This window comes from Macrobrachium nipponense, chromosome 5 (genome assembly GCF_015104395.2).
Source record: "Macrobrachium nipponense isolate FS-2020 chromosome 5, ASM1510439v2, whole genome shotgun sequence".
Lineage (NCBI taxonomy): Eukaryota > Metazoa > Arthropoda > Malacostraca > Decapoda > Palaemonidae > Macrobrachium > Macrobrachium nipponense.
In genome coordinates, this window is record NC_061107.1 from 77371425 (window position 1) to 77394514 (window position 23090).

Genomic DNA, 23090 nt, shown 5'->3' on the forward strand with positions numbered 1-23090 from the left:
ACGGTGTAATTCGCATACAGTAAATTATTACAACACTTTTCAGTTGCAAATGTACACCCAGATATCCTTTTATTTACCTAAAACTTACATACAGCGAACTATTTAAAGCCCGGGACGCAGTGTTACCTTGCGCGACCACCACATCCGAACGGACAGATGGAAAAAAAAAAAAAAAAAAAAAAAAAAAAAAGTATAGTTTGAGATCCACGGCACGTTTGTACTTAGCTTTTACTACCTTGGATTTATATTTTTTTTATCTATTTATTTGTTTGTATGGTGTTTTTACGTTGCATGGAACCAATGGTTATTCAGCAACGGGACCAATGGCTTTACGTGGCTTCCGAACCACGTCGAGTGAACTTTTATCACCAGAAATACACATCTCTAACCCCTCAGTGGAATGCCCGAGAATCGAACTCGCGGCCACTGAGGTGGCAGGCCAAGACCATACCGATCACACCACTGAGGCGCTTTTATCAAATTATTGACCTTATATTTACTTTTCCATTCATTTTATCTATTTATTGATTATATTTACTTTTCCATTCATTTACTTTGCTGATATTGAGAAAACTGTTCTATTCCCAGATTATGTTGCAATAAGTTTCAAGATCAAATTTGCATTGAAAGAATAATTTATTGAAGGTAAATAAAAATATGAATTTTTTTTTTTCTGGTAAGTTTTCTGTTTCGTAGTGAACCAAGCCTGGCTAAGAATAATAATTGTAGCTTCCCCGGTACCGGAAGCGTAACATTCCAACTGTAGATAATAATACAACCCAGTCTAACGCAACAAGATTCTCATGTGTAAAGAAAATAAAATTAAAATGAGTTTCATGATTTGATTACAGGTAATGATATATTAGTTTTTGAAACGGGACACCAGACCAGATGTCTTGAAAAGGAGAACACATTTATGAATGTTTTTCTTGTAAGAATTCGTTTATGGTTACCGGCGGGAATTACTCGTCATACCCACCAACGCACAACTGTTCAAGAGCCCAGAGATTTCACTGGCGCTTAGTACAAAAGCTCTTTTGGAAAGGCTAAGGTTTCTGGGATACATGCTGTACATTCTATAGGTGGTTGGATGTCTTTACTAAGAAGTTTCAACAAAACCATTTACTGGAAATACTCAAGCTCATACAGTTTAGCCCGAAAGATTTTTCTTTAATAACAGAATTTAGGTTTTATTTAATAACTTACATTTGGTATTGTAACTCGATAAATTGAGAATGAAGATTCTGATTAAACTACCTTTATTGATTTATTTCAAAAACTTGTGTCCTTCGCTGTTGATTGAAGTTTGGACATTCAGCTGAATTATGCATATGGGAGAGTAAACCTGAGTGATATATTTTTTTTTTCATTTTGTGGAAACAGCTGATTTCTTACCACCCAAATTTTGTTACTTCTCTAATGTTAGCTGAAAAGAAGATCTTTTTGCACATGTAATGTTACTTTCTTATGTAAATATTGGAATGGCAGCCTTCCCCCTGTAGATTAATCTATGCAAATTTTTATTTCTCATGGTATGTCAAGCTTTTTAATTCTGTTACCAAAGCTCTCTTTGTACAGTAATCACCATGTGTGGTTATGAGGATTAGATGATTGATCTTCACTTTTGCAGTAGTTTTAGCCATTTTAACCTTAAGGCCCTGGTTTTTACACTTAAGACATTTGGGAAGAAGAGCACTTGTTAGTATTCTTATTGATTTTTTAACACATAGATTACAAAAAGTAGTTATTAGTGGGCATTACGGTAATAGGAGCATCATTTCTGGCACAACCCAGGGTAATGGTTTGGGCTAATGGTTATTTATATATACTAGTCACAATTTGTAGCTTTTCCTTTAAAAAAAGCTTATTGGTTTTAAATGTTATTCTAATCCCAACAATCCCATCTCCTGAGTACAGTATAGACTTGTGGATGATGGATTTTTTTTTCAAAGATGGAGCTTAAAGTGCTTAGTGCATGTTGGAGGATGGAGTTACCCCCTAACAAAACTTAAAATTTAGAAATATGGATTAAAAAAACATGTAGTCACCTCTTCTTCAACTGGAAAAAAAAAGCATACACAGAGATCTGTTTTCAGGATATCAGGAAACATGTCTATTCATAGGAAATATGTTTACTATTTTTTTTCTGCTGTTTTGAACTGCTTTCTAGATTGGTATTCAGCAGCTAACTCAAGATGTAAATTGGTGGACATACACTTGAGTTTATCAAATATCATATTACAAACCTTAGTATAAATTGCTGGCCCCTTCATTCAATTAGCTCATTTTGCATCCCTTGTAAAATTTTCTGTCTTTCAGATCCTCTCAGATTATACCATCCACCACATAGTGCTAGATATGAAGCAGATTCTATCAATCTGACTTCTTTTGTGAGGTTCAATATCACAGAGCTTTCTGTGCTATACTTAACATGTTTTTAGTAAAAAAAGAAAAAAAAGCAGTTGTTCTTCATGTAATTTAATCCTTACTTACAAATGCAATGCACACTTCTACACGCCACCATACTTCTTTACTTTAAAAGTAGGTGGTAATCGATCATGTAACTGAACTGGGTCTAATTCTACACTTATCACAGAATTACCTTTTACATGTGAGAAATAAAGAACTTGATGTGATCTCTGAATAAAAGAAAACTTTCCAAAGGTTTCTACACTTGATAATTCCGTTCCTCTTCTCTTTTCTTCGTGGGAAGACCCTCTACGTTTGATCTTGTTCCTTTGCTGAGGCTCTGTGTCAGTGGCTTTACCCTCTTTGTCTAACACTATGAGTGATGAGTCATCATGGAGTAATATCAAACTCCCAGTTTCTGAGTCAAAACTAACATTACGAATTGCTGAAGTATTTTTTAACATATCAGAATTCGAACTGTCTAAAAAATTCTTGGAGAAGACTGTGTACTTTTTCTGCAACAAACTGTACTCTTTAATCGTGTTATCGGCATAAACAACAATGATGTCTGAGGAAAGTGGATTGATCCCAACAGCTGTCACTGGTGAATCATAGGTTGGTAAGAAGGTTTCTTGGGCTTTTCTTAGGTCATAGACTGTGATCATTTGCTTGACATCAGTGATAATCAGAATATTACCATCCGAGTTGCAAACCATACTGACTACGGAATTTGTTGGTTTCAATACGTTCTCAACACTGGCCTCCATGTCTGATATGCTGATAATCTGTGGATAAACATGAATAAATAAATTTAGGAAACTAATAATGAGGAAGTGAAAGAAACTTGCTTTTACAATGAGACTGAAAAGCTTTCTTGGTTTCAGTGTCTATAACCCTGAATAGCAAACATTTCTCCACCCTTATACATAATGGAAGATTAAAGGGATAAGTAAATGTACAAAAACCAAATATTTATAATAAAAAATTTTTTCAATATCCCCCTGATAGATATTGTCTGATGTTGTTTAGACAGAATCAGCAGAAGGGCTAGAAATGATTGTTCACACATGGATGACTTGTATGCAATAATTATCTTCCTCATTCTTTGATGTCAGGTGATTACCAAACTGCAAGAAAAAGGGGACTTGTAAAGGAACACATCTTTACACCAGATGAATTTGTATGAAAAAATGACAAATTTTCTCCAGCTAGGCGCTAAAAATGATCCTATTGTTAAGACCGAAGGTTTGTTCGCGTATGAACAAATATATATATTTTTTAAAGTACTTTTTGGTACAAAATGCATTGCCTAAGGCTACCTTTGGGTGTGTCAGCTCCCTTTCCAGAATTTCTTTACAAGAAGAATTCAGCTTGTCACAGTACATCTGGTCTAAGTCTCTATCAACAATAAAAAAAAAGTCATATCAAGTTTTGCCTGAAGACCAGTCTGCAACCTCTGCATGGTCAGAAGGGGGGGGAAATACCCTGTACAGTGAGAAGTATTCCAAAATCAGCAATTTTGTTTTTAAAATAATTCAATTTGTGTTGGTACTAAAACCCATCAATGAGTAGCTGCTTCAGAAAGAGAAGATTTACTACAGTGCTAACACCGGGTCATGAAATGGTTACAGTAGTACTTTGTTGGCATGCCTCTGGCCTATTTTGCCAAAGGACTCGATCAATAGTGAACTAAAGCACTTACTCTTGATCCACAGCATAAGAGTAAGTGCCTATGATGAAATCCCTGTGTGATGAGTGACCCAGATAAGGAGGAAGAGGAGTCACAGTCAGGAGCATCCTCTCATTTCGCGAGAGTAACAAACTGGTCCGCACATAAAAAAGGGCTGAGCCAGGCCCAAAATTAAAAATTTTAAATATATTGAAGGAAAATCATGAAGCAACTGAAGAATATATAGATATAGCACTAATCTAATACCTGCTGACCTCTAAATTAGAAGCTTCAAGTACAAGTATTATCATAAACTTTCAGATGACTTGACATAAAAAAAATATTTTTACACAGTTTTGTACTTATGCTGGTGTATAAAACACTTGGTTCCCCTTGTTTTTTTTATCCATTAGCATGTGTAAATGGTAAAATATGAAAAATATTATTTCATTCTAGCTAAGGCAAGTAACTTTACAAGCTCCTAGTAATATGCTAACGTCACTGGCTTTCAAGAGAAATCATACATGGCTTTTTGGAGGTCTCCTTATATCCTTGAGCAGTTTTATCCGAGAGATTGGATTCACAAGTTATTGGACTCTATTACCTGCAGGCCAAGTTTTATCAGTCCTTGAGGAGGGGGTACCACATTAACCTATTACACATTTTTTAGGCAAACCCAAAAAGTACAACCCTAAGAGTTCACATTGTTTTGCTACCCCTGTTTTGTAACAAGTCCTACCTACCTAGATGGCTATTCTGGCTTTAAAAGTCTATTTTTTTCATGCACAAACTGGTTACTTGAAGAGAAGTGACCACTTTTTTTTGCAGATAATACAAAAGGCAACCACTTCCACCACTAGTGGTGCACAGTGATTCAGGCAAGTGGAACAGGAGGATCTTGTGTGAAATTTCTTGAGGTTGTGTTAGAGTATGAATAGGCTTTCATAGTTATGGTATATATAATGCCTTCATTATAGATAACCAAAACCTATTTCTGCAGTCAAAAGTCTATAGTCTTGTTGAAGTATTTTAAATAATAATAATAATGTGCTACATGAAAGCCTATGTATAACATGAGGTTGTATTTGTAAATAAAGCTGACAAGACAGAGGTGAATAGGGAATGTACAGGAAAGACAAAGAAGAGAAAAAAATAGCATTTCATTTTCTAAATAAGAAGGAAAAAGTATTTAAAAATATATAAATCCATCTGGACCTGGACCTGGACTCTGAACTAGGCAGTTGGTTCAAGATTTCATAAGTGCTTGACTTCTCCCTTAGTATGCAGTCACAATGTCCCTGTAAGCATTGTACAAAAAGAACAGAAAACATGATTAAAGTAAAAGTAAGGGCAATAATTAAACTTACCTGTATTATACCACTCAAAGTTACTGATGCTAATCTTCCTTCTGTCAACCATAAAATTTGACGAGAGTTCTCAATCTCCTTGCTAATGGCTCTCACTCGTCGTATACTTACTTGAGTATCAACCTGCAAGCATAAAATTACACTGCTATTTTCATCCCTTAAAAATTGACTGCCTGAAACTGGTAACTTAAATTATCTGTTAAGAAAAGCTAGTAACAACTATACAAACCTCCCACCTGGGTAATTTTCCAGTTCCAAAGATGAGAAACATTTATCAACCCTTATGAGTTTCCCATGTTGCTAGTTTTTTTATATTTTGTAACCATCCCTGAGCACTTTTAACATCCATACCAAAGTTACTAATTAATTAATGCTATACAGATAAATTTGTATGTGTACTTCAAAACAGCGTATGTGTACTATGCAAAGCTTAGGGTATCATAGAATAGCATAACTGCTTAAAGTTCATAAAAATTGTTGATGCTGTTAAAAGGAAATCACTATTATTCATTCTGAGTAAGTAATACAGTCCAGTATATGGGTGGTTTTCCAATGTAACTGGAGGAGGCTGGGCTGAATAATTTTGTTTATGTAGACCTTTACCACCATTATTTTAGAATTCATATGTGTACCCTGATATTAAAATTTATTTTTTGCTAACACTTTTGGTAATGAAAAGATCTGGGTACATATAATAGGCAATGGTAGTTATTTCTCTCACATAATTAAAACTGAATAATCAAAGCTTTAAATTTGACTTTATAGAGCACAAAAATGTTTATAGCATTTATATTTACTGTACTATACAGTGGTACCTCGAGATAGGAAATTAATCCGTTCTGAGGCGCCCTTCGTATCATGAGTTTTTCGTATCTTGAACCGCATTTTACATGTAAAATGGCTAATCCGTTCCAAGCCCTCCAAAAACACCCCAGTAAATTTCATAATAAAGCTAAATTGACCTATAAACAATGAAATACTATAACAATTTGGACAATACAATACCTAACTTAATACGTACTGCTAATTACCTGTAAATAAAGTGTATTAGTGTACATGGTATACAAGAAATACTGTAATTATGTAGTAAAATGTGGAAGCTTACCTTTCAAGTGAGGCTATCTCCGAAAGTGGCGACAGAGGAAGAGGACAAACGGCAGATACGTACACTTAACTTTACGAAACACATAAAAAAATGTCAGAAAAACAAACTAAACTTTACAAAACACATGAACAAAACTGTAACACTTAACTTTACAAAAAACTTAAAACTAAATTTTTTTTTTTCTTCTTTGATTTTTACATTTTTTTTTTTTAATTTTTATACTTTATGTATTTTACAAAGTTTCAATTTCTTCACCACCGAATGGATGCCAGTCCGTTTACGGAATTTTTCAAACCACCCATGAGAAGCCTTGAACTCTGGGGTTGCCGTCGATGTCCCCTCTCCTCCGTCGTCTTCGGCTTGGGCAATCAAATCGCCGAAAATAGCGCTGGCCTTCTGGCAGATTGCCGTCTCGGTTATCGTATCGCCATCGATTTCTTTGTCCTCAATCCAGAAGAAGCAGCCTTTCCATTTCATCATGCACATGGCTCCTCTTGTTGGACAAAATAGTCACGCCCTTGGAAGGTGTAGCTGCTTTGATGGCTTCCTTCTGCTTAAGGATGGTGCCTATCGTCGACGCATTTCGGCCGTATTCCTTAGTGATCACACTCAACCGCAAGCCAGCTTCATACTTTTTTATTATCTCCATTTTTGTCTGTATAGAAAGCATTCTCTTCTTTCTGTGAACTTCAGCAACTTTCTTGGGACCCATGACTATACTGTACGTAATTAAGTAATGTAGTACGTATACTAATTAGGTTCTCACACAACACGATAAAGTAGCACAACGAAATCACTAACATGAATTTACGTTAACAAAACGAAATCATATATGTGAACGAACAAATTCCATGTGCGTACGATAACAATAACACTGGTAAGAAGCAATGGCTGAAGAAGAACGCTGCTACGTACTAGTATGCAGATGCATGATGGGAGGGATGCTGACCAATAGACGAGAAGAATCTCATGGCGGTGACTAGCATCAGGAACCAATGGGAGAGCGGTAGGATGGTGGTGAGTCTACTCAGTTGGCAGCGCGTGAGTTTCAAAATTGTTATCGGTAGTCCGGGCGAATCTCGGACTACAGCAACAACCTTTCGTATCTTGAGCAATTTTCGTATGTAGAGCCACAACATTTTTCGTACTTGCTTTCGTATCTCGAGTTTTTCGTAAGTTGAGCCTTTTGTATCTCAAGGTACCACTGTATTTAAATTTCAGGGTTCTTTGGCTGTACAATAGTGTGCACTCCAATCAAAATCGTCTATAAATTCCATATTCTTCAAAATAATAAAGCAATGTTTAAGAATAATTTTCCTTTGGTTTTTATCAGAAATACTTCTTTTAGTGAAAATAATCATGCTCTTATAAATGAAAAAATGCTGGCAAAACTTTACAGAATTACATTTAAATCTTTACTGCGTAATCCTAAAAAAAATGTACTTTTCAATGAGTTTTAACATATTCTCAGGTAATTTTTTTCAAGTTTGTTTCAACACAACCTCTTAACTTGAAAAAAGTAAATTGTACTTACTGTTGGATGGAAGAACTGGAATATTTTAACAGTCCCTTTTAGGATATAGGCAATCCAGAGACCTTCTGGTGACAATGCACACCACTGTATGGAATCTCCTTCATCGCATTGCAGCTCTAGCAACTTGGTACGATCCTGAAACACCAGATGAATTAGATGTAAATCCATTTAGCATGTAGATTAGTCATATTACTATTGTTTAAAAACCACAGAATAAATTTCTACCCTTTTGAGAAAATATGTACATCAAGTGGGAAAAACTGGTTTGAAAACGAATGGTTTGCATTTGTGAGAACAGTATAAAAGCATGATGGGCTTACTTTTTTAAACTATACTTCATAGTAGCCTTAGATTCATCATTATAATTTAGACTCAAATTAAACATATTCCATAAATAAATACAATAAAATACAAATACATCTTTCTATGTATAATGTAATTTTACAAAAAATAGCAATTGGAAAATTTAACACAACAATAAATAACTGCATTTAATTATTAATGGGAATGTTTGTAAACAATGTTCCATTTGTTAAAAATGATGTTAATAGGAATTACTTTCATGTGCATAAAAATATACAAGAATTTCCATTCATTTCAACTTATTCCTTTTAATGTCTTAGGTACCTTCTTTCTGTACAAAAAAAAAAAAAATAATAATTTTTTTTTTTTTCTTACTCACCTCAGCTATTGGTAGATAATTTCCAGTAGTTTTTGTTTCTCTGGGTTTGCCTAAACGCCATAACTCAAGTTTGTCTTTATAACGAAGTAGGACTGATTCTGATTTGTTCCCAACAGATATATATCCAGGCTGTGAAATAAAGAAAGCAAAATAGCCAGGTTAAGAATGTTTCATCCTTTTAATGTCATCTACTTTTTACTTCTTCTTTTTTTTATTTCATAAGCCCAGCATCAGCAGAAAATAATATCTATATCCAACATATTAATGACAAAAATATTGACCATGATGGTCTTTTTACATGAAATAAAACATAAGTGTTTCAGCTTTTCTTCAAAAATGGCAGTGAAATACATGAAATAAAGTTGTAACCCCATGTCCCATGTGCTCCATTTTCACTGGATTAGGTAGCACTAATGTTATTAATTCTTGGTGAGTTTTAACAGCCAACAACTGAGTTTTTTATTAACACTGTTTGACATCAGTTGACCTTGTTGTGCACTGCTATCATAAGAATAGGCATACCTCTGTATTTTAATATCCAATAATTGAGAGATTTTCATTCCTTTTTACTTAAACTGTTTTCTGTCAGCTGATCTAATTGTATATGATAAAATACTGATGTTCTGTGGAAAACGCTACTGTAAAAAATTGCATGGAATCAATGTTTGCAGTGTTGTATAATTATATACAGTATATATTTTTAAGGGATCATAAGGTGATTAGCTATCATTTAAATGTAATCCTTCTGTAACTCAGAATTTTTACTAAATTTAGAACTCCTCACGTCATGGTGGTGTTGAATTTGTGAACATTCTCTTATATAATTAGGAGAGCTAAAATGCATTGTAGTATATACAGTTCCCAGGAGAGCTAAAATGCACTGTAGTATATACAGTTCCCAGGAGAGCTAAAATGCATTGTAGTATACAATGTCCATTTTAATTTATAATCAGTTTTTGGAATTGTAACACATCCAGGGACTGCCTGCACACTAAAAGTAACCATGTGATAGCAGGAATCTCTCTCAAAACATTCAGAATAGTCTTCTTCTTCTCAGCTTAATTCATAGCCATAGTTGTTGTTTATTACGAGTATTTTAATAATCTTCTTCTCAGCTTAATCCATAGCCATAGTTGCTGTTTATTACAAGTTTTCCCCCAAGTGTCTAAAACTCCTTGAGCAGCTTATTTTATAACTTAAAATGTAACTTTCAATGTCTGTAAGCATAACTTTTTAAAGTAAAACTTACATAGAGTGGGGTAGGAATCTTCAAGACAGTTTTTGGTGGGTACCAAGATACTCCAAGAATTGTGTCAACACCTGAAAAAATGAAAATAAATTAGATTTAAGAAATCTATTTCAATTCGATACTGGATAATGGGTTAGTTAATGTTCCCCACATAAAGCAGTCTGATGGTAAGATAAACTTTAAAAGGGTTTAAATACAAGCTGTTTTATACAAGGATTATTACAAATAAATATAATCCAAACATTCCAACCCCTAACTTAATAAAACCCTTATAAAACGAAAGGTTCATCTTGGTGGTCTTAGTTTGGGCCATTAATCTTTTATATTTTTGCCAAATTCTTAAAATGTCTGTTGTGTTTTTGCCTGGCACAGTTTCTATAAAATACTTTTTCTTTGATGACTTCCCTCTTGAAGTTTGCTGATACCTGGTTTCATATTTGTTTCAGCAATGTGAGAGAGTTAATTGAACTTATAACTATGAGGAAAAGATTTTAGACAAGATTTTAAAAGATTATTAGGTACTTTCTTTAAATAATCCAAATTATGGTCTCCTAAGTTATTGACCAATTACGTAGTTCTATTAATTTTTCAGATAACCATGTTGCTTTCCTTTTACTGTGGTATTTGTCTAGTGAATATAAGTTTATTTTTCCTATTATGTTTTTACTTGCATTAAGTGAGATGGCATTAGTATTTGACTGAGCTTGCCAGCAAGATATTACCAATGGATAACAATCACTAAAACATAAATTGTCAAGAAACCTGCCACTCAAATTTGTTTACTATAGGAACTGATCATAAAGAGATGATATATCACTGAGTTTTCTCAAAATTAATGACAAGTTATCATCAATTCAATCCCAAAAGAGGATTGTTTTTGGGATTGTGTGCAGTGAAGTAACGAAGTAGGAGTGTGGTTGTGGTAATTCATATTTTCTGAATCTACTCTACTCTAAAGTTTGGCTGATTTCAGATATATTACAAATGGTTACATTATTAATAGAAACATGATTCTACTCGAATTAAAGTTAGGCAGATTTCAGATATTACAAATGGTTACATTTTTACCAGGAACATGTAATATTATGACAGAATATTGAAATAAAAAACTTGGAATACTATTCTATCATATGTGACATTATTATAAATGTAAAATGTAGTCCCAGTTCATTACCTGTTTATATGGACTGACTAACCAATTGGTAATTTTCAGTGTTTGTTATAATGACCAATGTGTTGGATACATCAGGACACTGGATTATATTTGTATAGTATTAACCTTTGTAATTTGCCTCAAAGGATTATAGTTTGGATAATACTGTATACTGAGGAAAAAGAGCTGTCTGATTGTGGTAATTAAGTGCTTTGCTATTCTTTTTTAATATTTGAATAATGCAACTGTATTTTTCATTGTAGTGTTGGGCACTTGACTGTCAGCTTTTATGTATACGTATATTCTTTCACAAATCAGTTTTCTTTAATTTTGATTTATCTGAGCCTTCAATTTTCTCTTTAAAGCACATAGCACCTAAGCAGTTTGTTTTGTGAGTTTCTGGTTCATCTTTCATTTAATTGTTCTGTTATTAATGAAATTGCTGACATTATATGTATGCATTTTATCATTGATCTGGGAAGTTCATTTAACCCTCTTACGCCGATTGAACGTATTAAACGTCGAGTCAAAATGTCTCCTGTCGATTGGACGTATTATACGTCAACTCAAAAAAGTTTTTTTTTAAATTCGCGGAAAAATACTTATAGGCCTACCAGCCAAAAACTTTTGAATCACGCGCCTTGGGGGATGCTGGGAGTTCACAGATCAAGGCGTTGTTTTGTTTACAATCATTACGCAGGTGCGCAAGCGCGAATTTCTTTCTTATCGCACTAAAAAGTATCAGTGACACATTTCAAAAATTATTTTGTCACTTTGACATAATTTTTGTACCATTTTAAATTATCTGTTACATGGAGTATTATACATATATGAAAATGTGCGCAATTTCATGTAGAATACAACAAAAAAATACTCATGATTGTAGCTTTTATCAGTTTTGAAATATTTTCATATAAATAACGATGTGCCAAAATTTCAACCTTCGGTCAACTTTGACTCTACCGAAATGGTAAAAAAACGCAATTGTAAGCTAAAATTCTTATATTCTAGTAATATTCAATCATTTGCCTTCATTTTGCAACAAATTGGACATCTCTAGCACAATATTTCAATTTATGGTGAATTTATGACAAAACTTTTTCCTTATGTCTGCGCAGTAACTCTTCCAATAAATTTTTTCGTGCGATTGTCCTAATGTTTGCACCATTTTAAATTTGCCGTTACATAAATTTTTATATATGGAAATGTGTGCAATTTCATGCACAATACAACTTTAAACAACCCATGGTTGTAGCTTTTATCAGTTTTGAAATATTTTCATATAAATAACGATAAGTGCAAAAATTTCAACCTTCGGTCAACTTTGACTCTACCGAAATGGTCGAAAAACGCAATTGCAAGCTAAAACTCTTATATTCTAGTAATATTCAATCATTTATCTTCATTTTGCGACAAATATTTCGATTTATGGTGAATTTATGAAAAAAACAAAAAAAAAATTTTCCTTACGTCCGCGCGGTAACTCTTCCGAAAAAAATCAGAAATTTTTTTGTGCGATTGTCGAAATGTTTGCACCATTTAAAATTAGCCGTTACATAAAGTTTTATAAATGAAAATGTGCGCAATTTTATGTAGAATACAACAAATAATGATTGAAGGTTGTAGCTTTTCTCTTTTTTGAAATATTTGCATATAAATCACGACAAATAGAAAAAAAAAACCACGTTCGGTCAACTTTGGCTACCGAAAAAGTAAAAAAACGCAATTGTAAGCTAAAACTCTTACAATCTAGTAATATACAGTCATTTATCTTCATTTTGAAACAAATTCGAAGTGTCTAGCACAATATTTAGATTTATGGTGAATTTAAAAAAAAACTTTCTTTCCCTCCGCTCGCTGATTCGCGGCATCAAATCTCCGAAATGCGTACGTCGCATTCTCCTAATATTTGCTCCTTTTCATATTAGGCGTTTTATAGAGTTTCAAATATGAAAATATGCGCAAATTCATGAAGAATAAAAAAAAAATATATGAAGGTTGTAGCTTTCCTCATTTTTGCAATAATTGCATATAAAAATATATAGGTATATAAAAATTTCGACATTCTGTCAACTTTAACTCGTCCGAAATGGTCAAAAACTGCAATTTTAAGCTAAACTCTTACAGTATCGTAATATTCAATTATTTTTCTTCATTTTGAAACAAATTGGAAGTCTCTAGAACAATATTTAGATTTATTGTGAATTTTTGAAAAATACATTTTTTTACGTCCGCGCGTTACGAATTCATGCATAATTTTGTGATAATATTTTTTCTGTGTTGCTTTGATCATTTTACAATGTGTTCTTTATCAAAATGATCGCAATTTAGTGTACAATACAACGGAAAAAAAAGTAACTCGTTAGCTTCAACCGTTTTTTGCACAGCTCGATTTGAATACAATTATGTATGAATTTTTTTTTTCGCTAGCATATATCACATTATTTATATATGAAGATATTTTTTTTCATTTCTGATGGTTTCATACTAAACTTCAGGCAATGACAAAAAAAGGAGCCAAAAATGAACTCTTAATCTTGAAAACTAAGCACGCTGTGATTTTTTGAAAAAATTATTTTTTCCGCTTCTGCACTCACTCCAAACCTGCCTCGGCATACGGGAGACGTTTTGGTTTATAGGACTTAGGCGTAAGAGGGTTAATTCTTTTAGGAAATATTTACAGCATAACCTAACCTTAACATTCTATTTAAGAGATATTGAAAAAATGCATCACATTTAAAAATGACAATTTGTCAAAAGTTGCATTTTCCCTAACTATACAAACCTGAGGTCCTTTAACAATAGGAAGGTAACTAGCGGCAGCTGGAACAGTCGTAATCTTCAAACAAGGGAGTTAGGTAGTTAACTGCTTGTCCGACAGTGCGTGCGCCGTGCGCCTGGGAGGTGAAGAATCACTTTTGCTTTAGGCCCATGCAAAAAAACCCAGAGTGAGGTGTGGCATGAGGTGGGACTATATGTAAAGGACCTCAGGTTTGTATAGTTAGGAAAAATGCAATTTTCAACAAATTGTCATTTGTTCCGATACGTTATACAAACCCTCGGTCCTTTAACAATAGGAAGACTCACTTCTTGGTGGGAGGAATCTGAGTCTTTGTGAACAGACTGGTGTTCGCCCAACCTTGGAATACCTCCCTGGTCGTAAGAGTGAGGGAGGGATCCAAGCCTCTGTCCGAATGATCGGGGTGTGCACCGCAGGATCAATGGTCAGACCTCTGGACCAAGTACTAAGAGAGAGGCAAGCGTATCTCTTCGTACCAGCAAGCAAGAACTTGTTCCTATTTGCCAGAGGCAACATAAAGTCATGGGTTTGTCTCTTGTTGGCATCCACTTCCCCCCCTTGTTGGAGGAAGTGGCGGATATTTTACTCCTATCCTTAATAAAAAGGATAGGATGGGGCTCGGTCGAGTAGCTTACCTGCATCTTTTCCACTTCCAGCGTAGTGACAACCGTGTCCCTCTGCCCACAGGTAGAGGGAGAGAAAGATGGGGAAGAGAAGCCAGTCGCACTCTCATTCACTCATTCATTCTTACAGTCACACCAGGAATCGATGCTGCCTCTGCCTGCTCGAGTGCTGGGTAAGCTACACAACGTGTTGAGCAGCCACCACAGGTCCCAAGGAAAAAGTATCCAAGGACTTGTGGGCAATATCCCGAGGGTAGAAGGAGGTGAAGGTAGTCTGGCTGGCCCAGACCCCTGCCTTCAGGACCTGTGCCACGGAGAAGTTCTTGCGGAACGCAAGTGAAGGACCAATACCTCTGACTTCGTGGGCTCTCGGACGAAGGGTACAGATGTCGTCACTACCATCAGTTTCGTACGCCCTCCTGATCACCTCACGCAGCCAGAATGAAAGTGTTCTTAGATACTTCCTTCTTGGTCACCGTAGTGCTAACGAAGAGGCGTCTATGCTCAGGCCTGAGGTGTCGAGTTCTCTTCAGATAGCGCCTTAGCACCCTCACAGGACAAAGCAGCATCTCATCCGTATTGCTGTCGGTGAAATCCATTAGGGAGGGGACTGTGAAAGACTCGAACCTGTCGTTAGGGATCGACGGATTCTGAGTCTTGGCCACGAAGTTCGGGACGAAATCAAGCATCACAGATCCCCATCCCCTGGAATGCTTTACATTGAAAGACAGACCATGAAGTTCCCCTACTCTCTTCGCCGATGCCAGGGCCAGCAAGAAGGTGGTCTTGAGGGTCAGATCCCTGTCTGATGACTCTCGAAGTGGCTCGAATGGTCTTCGAGTCAAACTCCTAAGGACGAAAGTCACATCCCACTCAGGGGGCCTGTGTTCCCTGGGTGGGCAAGACCTTTCGAAGCTCCTCATAAGCAAAGAGATCTCGAACGAATTCGAGATATCCAGTCCTCTCAGTTTTAGGACCAGGGCCAGGGCGGCTCTGTATCCTTTGACTGTGGGGATGGAGAGGAGCTTCTCTCGGCAAAGAAAAATTAGGAAATCCGCTACCTGCTGAAGAGTGGCTCTGAGAGGAGATAGACCCTGTCTATGACACCAACCACAGAAGACGGCCCACTTTCCTTGGTACACAGCTGCAGAGGACTGTCGGATGTGTCCATCCATCTCTGTTGCTGCGCTGCGAGAAAAGCCTCTCGTTCGCAAGAGATGGTGGATAACAGCCAGCCGTGAAGTTGTAGGAACTGGACTGTTCGGTGGTACCGTTCTACGTGTGGCTGGGCTAGAAGGTTGTGCCAATGGGAATCTCTCTTGGTGCTTCTGCAAGCAGAGCCAGCAGGTCCGGATACCAAATGGCTTGAGGCCATTTGGGAGCCACCAGGATCATCCTGAGATTCGGGGTGGTCAGCACTCAGCCGATCATCTTGCAAATCAGACAGAAGGGAGGAAAGGCGTACGCGAAGAGGTTGTCCCATGGGTGTTGAAGAGCGTCCTCTGCAGCTGCCCATGGGTCCGGCACAGCAGAAAAGAAAACCTGGAGTTTTCTGTTGTGCCGGGTGGCGAACAAGTCTACGACTGGACGCCCCCACAGGTTGAAGAGCCTTTCCGCCACGTCTGGGTGTAGAGACCATTCGGTTCCTATCACCTGATCCCGACGGCTGAGCATGTCTGCTACTACATTCCTCTTCCCTGGAATGTAGCATGTTGACAGCTCTATTGAGTGAGCCACAGCCCACTCATGCACCTGCAGTAAACTGGTGCAACGGGAGACACTAGGCCCCCCTGTTTGTTGACATATGCCACTACTGTGGTGTTGTCGCACATCAACACCACTGAGTGTCCCATCAAGTGGTCCTGAAACTCTTGGAGGGCGTAAAACGCCGCCTTGAGTTCCAGAACATTGATGTGAAGGTGCTTGTCGTGATGGTCCCACACACCTGCAGTCAGCAACTCCTCCAGGTGTGCGCCCCATCCCTCGGTTGATGCGTCTGAAAACAGCAACATCTCTGGGGGGGGGAGTGCGTAGGGGCACTCCGCTTAAGAGGTTCCTGCCTTATCTCCTCTGTGAGGGACACGGGGAAGTATGGTGGATCCTGAGCCTGAGACCAACTCTCCTTTAGTCTCCACTGGAGAGACCGCAGGTGAAGACGTCCGTGTCCTGTAGCAACTGCGAGTGGGAGCTCGCCAGGACTAGCCAATCATCAAGATACCTCAAAAGACGTATCCCATGCGAATGGGCCCAAGCAGACACCAGAGTGAACACTCGCGTGAACACCTGTGGGGCGGTTGAGAGACCGAAGCAAAGTGCCCTGAATTGGTACACTGTCCCGTCGAGGATGAAGCAGAGGTACTTCCTGGAGGATTGATGGACGGGTATCTGAAAATGCACGTCCTTCAAGTCCACAGAAAGCATGAAATCGTTCTCCCTGATGGAGTCGAGCATGGAACATGCCGTCTCCATCGTGAACCGAGACTGGCGAATGAATCGGTTCAGGGGAGAGAGATCTATCACCGGGCGCCAGCCCCCCGGTGACCGATCTCTGACGATCTCCACAGCTCGTTTGCTCAGCATGGTCTGTATCTCCTGTCGAAGAGCAATGTCCTTTGATGAACCCTGGATGTAGGTTTGAAGATGGACCGGGTTGGAGGTGAGGGGTGGCCAAGATTCGAAGGGTAGTAGATATCCTTCCCGTAGGACGTCTACTATCCAGGTCTCGGCGCCGTAGCGCTGCCAAGTTGCCCAATGGCTCGCCAGGCACCCCCCAACTTCCGGCAGCAGGTGAGGGGGAACGCCGTCCCTAGCGTTTCCCACCTCTCTTCGACTTCTTCCCTGCTCCTCCTCGGGGAAAGGAGGGCTGGGAGGGGGGCTGATGTCGACCTCCCCTGGCAGAAATAGAAGGAAGAGTCTTTCCTCGGGGCTTAGACGGGGCAACCGTCTTAGCAGCCGAGGAAGCGCTAGCTAAACTCTGGTTTAGCCGCAGTAGCTCGAGGCTGCCCAAAAGCCTTCGAGACTGCCTGGTGAACCAGGTGGTCACTGTCATCAGTGCGCCACCTCTCCACCGCAGCGTTCACCATCTCTCCAAGAAAGAGAGAGGAGGAACTCCTAATGGATCCGTTGTGAAGTCCGAGTGCCGCCTCGCGCCCAGCCCCCCTGGTTACTCGTGTAAGGACTGCGTCCCTACTACGAAGCACCAGGTTGGCCCACAGGTTTGCCGTCTGATGGGCGAGGTAGGAGATGGCTCTACCTCCAGACTGGCATAGTCTCCTGAAAGCCAGGTCTTCTTCGAGAGCAGAACTCCCGGAGTCGGCCGCGACTTTGGATACTGTGAGGGACCACAGATCCAACCAAGAGACTGCCTGAAACGCCGCCATAGCGGTTGATTCCAGGGCAAGTGCCTCCTGCTGCTAGAACCAGAGGTTCTCTGACAGGAGCTGCTGCAGGGACACACCCGGAGTTAGCCTTGCTAGCTCTGGGTTAACCTGTTTGGGCGGCATAGGATCTTCTGATGGCACATAAAAACGCCACTGACGCTGTAGAGGAGGAGGAAGCAGCTTCGATGACCTGCCTCACTTCAGCGAATCCTCCCGTCCGGAAACGAGAAACTCCACCTGGTCCAGGACAGAGTCAGCCAGCTCTGACTGCGGCAGACCCACTGTCGGTTTGGGTTCCCTCTTCGGGCCCCAAAACGACTCGAGCCGGGACGTGGGCTCGGATGGTGGGAGTGGCGATCCTTCCCCAAGGTCGTTGTGCTGACGAATCAGCGCAATGACCTCGGCAAAGTTCCTCTGGATCTCAGGAGTAACAGCGTCTTGAGGAGTAGGACCGTCCAGTCCCTCCAGCAAGAGCAGCTCCCGAGACCCTCCTCCTTCAGAAGGAGGAACACCATCAGACCCCTCTCGGTCTCCTCCTGTCACTTGCGCGTACGTCCTGGTCGATCCTAGGACCGTGCCTGGTGCGTACGGCGTCGTGACGGGATCGCGAGGGGCGCGCCCCTCACGATCACTCCTGGGTACCTCGCTCTTCCCGGCGTATCCCGAGGAAGTTGAAGGTACAGGAGAGGCAGACCTGATGCTCCCCCCTCGCTCACTGGCAGAACCAGTGTGCTTGGAGTGCTGCAAACGATCACCAACCCGCGGTGGGGATCGGTCTGCAGGCCTGGTCGCACCGCTCACCTGTGGCGAGCGGCTTGACTGAGCACGGCGACCTCGGTCCCGTGCGTCAGATGAGCTGCTGCTGGTCCCCCTATCCGCCCGGTCCCTGTGGGAGCGGCGGTCAGGGGACCTGCAGAGATCACTGTCGCAGTGAGACCAGTACGCGTCCTCGCGGCACATCGAACCGCTGGTACCAGCTGAGGCTGGCACCAACGATCGGGGGGACCTCTTCCCAGCCTCAACCCGTGGACGGTCAGAGACCCTCACATCAACCCGAGTTACCAGCTGGTCGCTGCGAGAGCGGCCGCTGGCCTGGCGAGTCACCTGAGCGGTTCTCACCAGCCTTCTGCTCCGTGCCGCGGTCCTGGCACCGAGCGAACTCTGGCGTCTAAACTTTGGCTGCAGGGTCTCCCGCGGGAGACCGTACACTCGAAACCTCTCGCGAACGAGAGGCCGAGCCGGTACCTGGCTTAGCGGCAGTGCCACTAACACCAGGCGAGGAAGTACCGGTGGTAGCCGGTACCCCTCTGGTCCCCGTCTTCTTCTTCCTTGCGGAAGGAGAGACGGGCCCTGTTCCCGAAGGAGCAGGAGGACCAGCAGAAGGACCCCCCGTCCCACCGGAGTGGGACGAGCCCTTAGAAGGTCCTGAAGGAGCCTTCTTAGGGGGGGGAGGAGGCAGCCTTCTTCTTCTTTGGCTTGGTAGCCTTAGAAGTCGAAGGGGAAGAGGCGGCAGCAGACGACGACGACACCTTCCTCTTCTTCGTCAGCTCACACAGGACAGACGTCAGATCCTCCATCCAGGACGGAGCCAGGGCAATTGCCGAAGCAACACGGCCCGGCTGCACCTGTCCGGAAGGACCTGAGTCTGGGGCAGCAACACCGTGGACAGGAACGACGTGGGCAGGAGCGGGAACAGCAGGAGCGGCGAGAGCGGCTGGGCCAGCAGCAGGAACAGCGGTAGCAGCAGGTACGGCAGGCAAGTCAGGTAACCCAGGAGGCTTAGCTTCAGCCATCGACATCCTGGGTACCGGTGGCAGGTCCAGGGGAGAGCTTTTCGGGCAGCGGAAGTCTGGGGTCGGCAGCACAAAGAACCCAGGTGGAGGCGGCACACCCCTCCTCGGTACGGCAGCGATCGGCCCTTGCACGGCGGCTGTCGGCGTCAGCATCATCACATGCGGGATATACACAAGATGAGGAGGGGCGGCGTACCCTGGAGTAGAGATTGTTGTTGTTGTGGTGGTCACCGTACCATGGGTGACCGCCCCCGACCCCGCCAGACGCTGAATCAACCCCTGGATACTGGGCACGCCCTGCAGTCCCAGTGACACCCACACCTGCCCAAGGTCGTCTCCCATGGAAGATGCACCTGCGGAAGCAACAGTCGGGTAAGTCTGAGGGGTACCCTCTCGCTTGGGGGGGGGGGGGGGGGGGGGAGGAAACCCCACCCCGAGCGGACGGAAGACCCCGAATACAATTGAACATCTTGGTAACGAGTGCCCTCCTCCACACTCGACGGATCGAGCGAGGAGGACTCCGACACCCCCCCCCCCGCAGGGGAAGGCGCCAAACATGGGAGCTGAGCAGGAGGTAGGAAGGATGACGAGATATCCGTCACCAAAGGAGTCACTGGAGAGCTTTCCGACGACTCCTTGCCAGGCCTTCACTTCTTCCTACCCTCGTACAAGCCCCACTGCGCCTCAGACCAATTCAAGGGATTTTGACGGAGGAAAAATCTATTTTTGGGTGAGGAGCCGTGTCGCCCGGCGAAATGTCTCGTTAGCCATTTCTAATATATAAAACTAATGCTAAATATACTAGAGAATAAACCAAAGGGACTGACTGAGGTTACTACCCTCAGGCGAGCACTTTTGTAAAAATGATATTGTTATAATACAATAAAGTTTCATACATACTTACCTGGCAGATATATACATAGCTAAGACTCCGTCGTCCCCGAACAGAAATTCAATTTCGCGCCACTCGCTACAGGTAGGTCAGGTGATCTACCGGCCTGCCTGGGCGGCAGGACTAGGAACCATTCCCGTTTTCTACTCATATATTTTCTCTTCCACCTGTCTCCTTGCGGGGAGGCTGGGTGGGCCCTAATCGTATATATCTGCCAGGTAAGTATGTATGAAACTTATTGTATTAACAATATCATTTTCATACAATCAACTTACCTGTCAGATATATACATAGCTGATTGGCACCCTTCGGTGGAGGGTAAGAGACAGCTACTTCTGGAATAGACAGATAAAACAACATAGTGTAGGTATAAATAAAAACCTTGGTTTCCTACCTGATAGGTGGTAGACTTCGTGGGTGTTTGCCCCGTAGTCTGCATCACCTCAAGAAACTTAAGCGAGATATGTGATCTATGGCCAAGAATTCTTGTGGGACTGCCGAAGGGGTCTTATCCACTTACTCGGTAGAGCCTGAAAGGACTTTGTCAATGGGTGCTGATCCACTTATATGACAAACACCTTATTAAGGAGCACACAACCAATCCCGACCACCTGATCCTAACCACCATGTTAGTATTAAAAATTGCTCAGTTATCCCCAAACTCTTCGCAACAACCGTAACTCAAACCAAATTGCACACGCACACAATAATTTTCCCCCCAAAAAAAAAAAACAAAAAAAAAAAAAAAATTTATGATACTCATCTAATAAAAGATATCACAAGAGTTCCTTACTGAACGGAAGTGACTGGCCGCCTGTGCGGCATCTGCACTTGTTCAGCAGAAAGTCTAGAACATATCTATTAGACTTAAGTAGTAATAATTAAGGATTGTTGTTAGCTCCTGTACCCAGGATTGTGCCCGCAGACACAAAAGGACCTAAAGAAAAACATTTTTCATAGGTCACACGAACGTCCTTCAAATAGTAGAAGCAAACACAGAATTACATCTCCAATATGTCGCTTCCAAGATATTCTTAATGACATATTTCTCTGAAAAGAGAGAGACGTAGCCACTGCTCTCACTTCATGAGCTCTTACTCTCAGGAGTTTGAAGAATCATCCGTGCAAGCCTTATGAGCGTCCGTAATTACGTTCCTGACAAAAAAAGGGTAAAGCATTCTTAGACATAGGTCTTGATGGATCCTTCACCGAGCACCAAAGACCTTGTCTAGAACTCCCAACTGTTTCTTTTTTCTGTAAGTAAAACTTTAACGCCCTTACTGGGCAAAGAGACCTCTCCGTTCCCTGCCGACGAGACCCGATAAGCCTTTTACTTCGAAGTTTCTCGGCCAGGGATTTGAAGGATTTTCATTCTTCGCCAAGGAATAATTCCTTGAAGGAACAGATGGCTGAATCTAGATTGAAACCCACTTTGTCACTAAGGGCGTGCAGCTCACTAACTCTTTTCGCCGTCGCCAGTGACAAAAGAAATAAACATTTTCTCGTTATGTCACGAAACGAGGCCAAATGCAGGGGTTCAAATCTAGGCACTCTATTCCTAAAGACGGCCGATAAGCATACTCCTATAGCCCTTATCATCGTGGCTACGGAGAGACGCGATTCTTCTCTCAAAATAACAGAAAATCAGCGATTTCTGTTACAGAGTACTGGAGGAGGACAACTTCTTCGACTTACACCACCTTCTAAAAACTTCCCACTTCGATTGGTAAACCACAGGATTGGAAGTTCTTCGGGCTCTAGCGATCGAGCTTGCTGCTTTGCTAGAAAAGCCTCTCGCTCTGACAAGTCTTTCGATAGTCTGAAAGGCAGTCAGAGCGAGAGCGGGGAGGTTTTGATGAAACCTCTCGAAGTGTGGTTGTCTGAGAAGATCCTTTCTTTGTGGAAGGATACTGGGGAAGTCTACCATCCACTCCAGCACCTCTGGGAACCACTCTTGAGCTGGCCAAAGTGGGGGCTATCAGGGTCATTTTTGTCCCCTTTGAAGTCACAAACTTCCTGAGCACTTGCCCCAGAATCTTGAATGGGGGAAATGCGTAAACGTCTACATGAGACCAATCTAGCAGGAAGGCGCTACTGTTAGAGCTCTGGGTCTTCTACTACAGAACAGAAGACTTCCAGTCTTTTCGAGAGGAACGTGGCAAATAGGTAGACATGAGGAGTCCCCCAAAGAGACCAGAGATTCCGGCAAACGTCTGAGTGGAGGGTCCATTCGGTATGAAGGACCTGGTTCCTCCTGCTCAGCCTGTCTGCTCTCACTTCCTTACTCCCTGAACAAACCTCGTCAACAGAGAGATGTTTCCTTTGCGATGTCCACAACAGCAGGTCTCTTGCGAGCTCGTAAAGGGCATACGAGTGATACCTCCTTGCTTCCGAATGTATGCAAGGGACGGTTGTATTGTCCGCATTCACTTTG

At 41.2% G+C, this 23090-nt stretch overlaps 1 protein-coding gene across 1 annotated transcript in view; it reads right to left on the reverse strand.

Moving 5' to 3' along the window:
• Positions 1 to 2462: 2462 nt before the first annotated feature.
• The window catches only part of LOC135215432 (U3 small nucleolar RNA-associated protein 4 homolog), a gene marked incomplete in the record, with an annotated part of 57794 nt that continues 37166 nt past the window's right edge, over positions 2463 to 23090 (reverse strand). The window contains 5 exon segments of the mRNA XM_064250078.1: positions 2463 to 3194; positions 5446 to 5568; positions 8085 to 8219; positions 8767 to 8895; positions 10016 to 10086. Of these exon segments, the coding sequence (XP_064106148.1) occupies positions 2511 to 3194; positions 5446 to 5568; positions 8085 to 8219; positions 8767 to 8895; positions 10016 to 10086 (1142 nt within the window).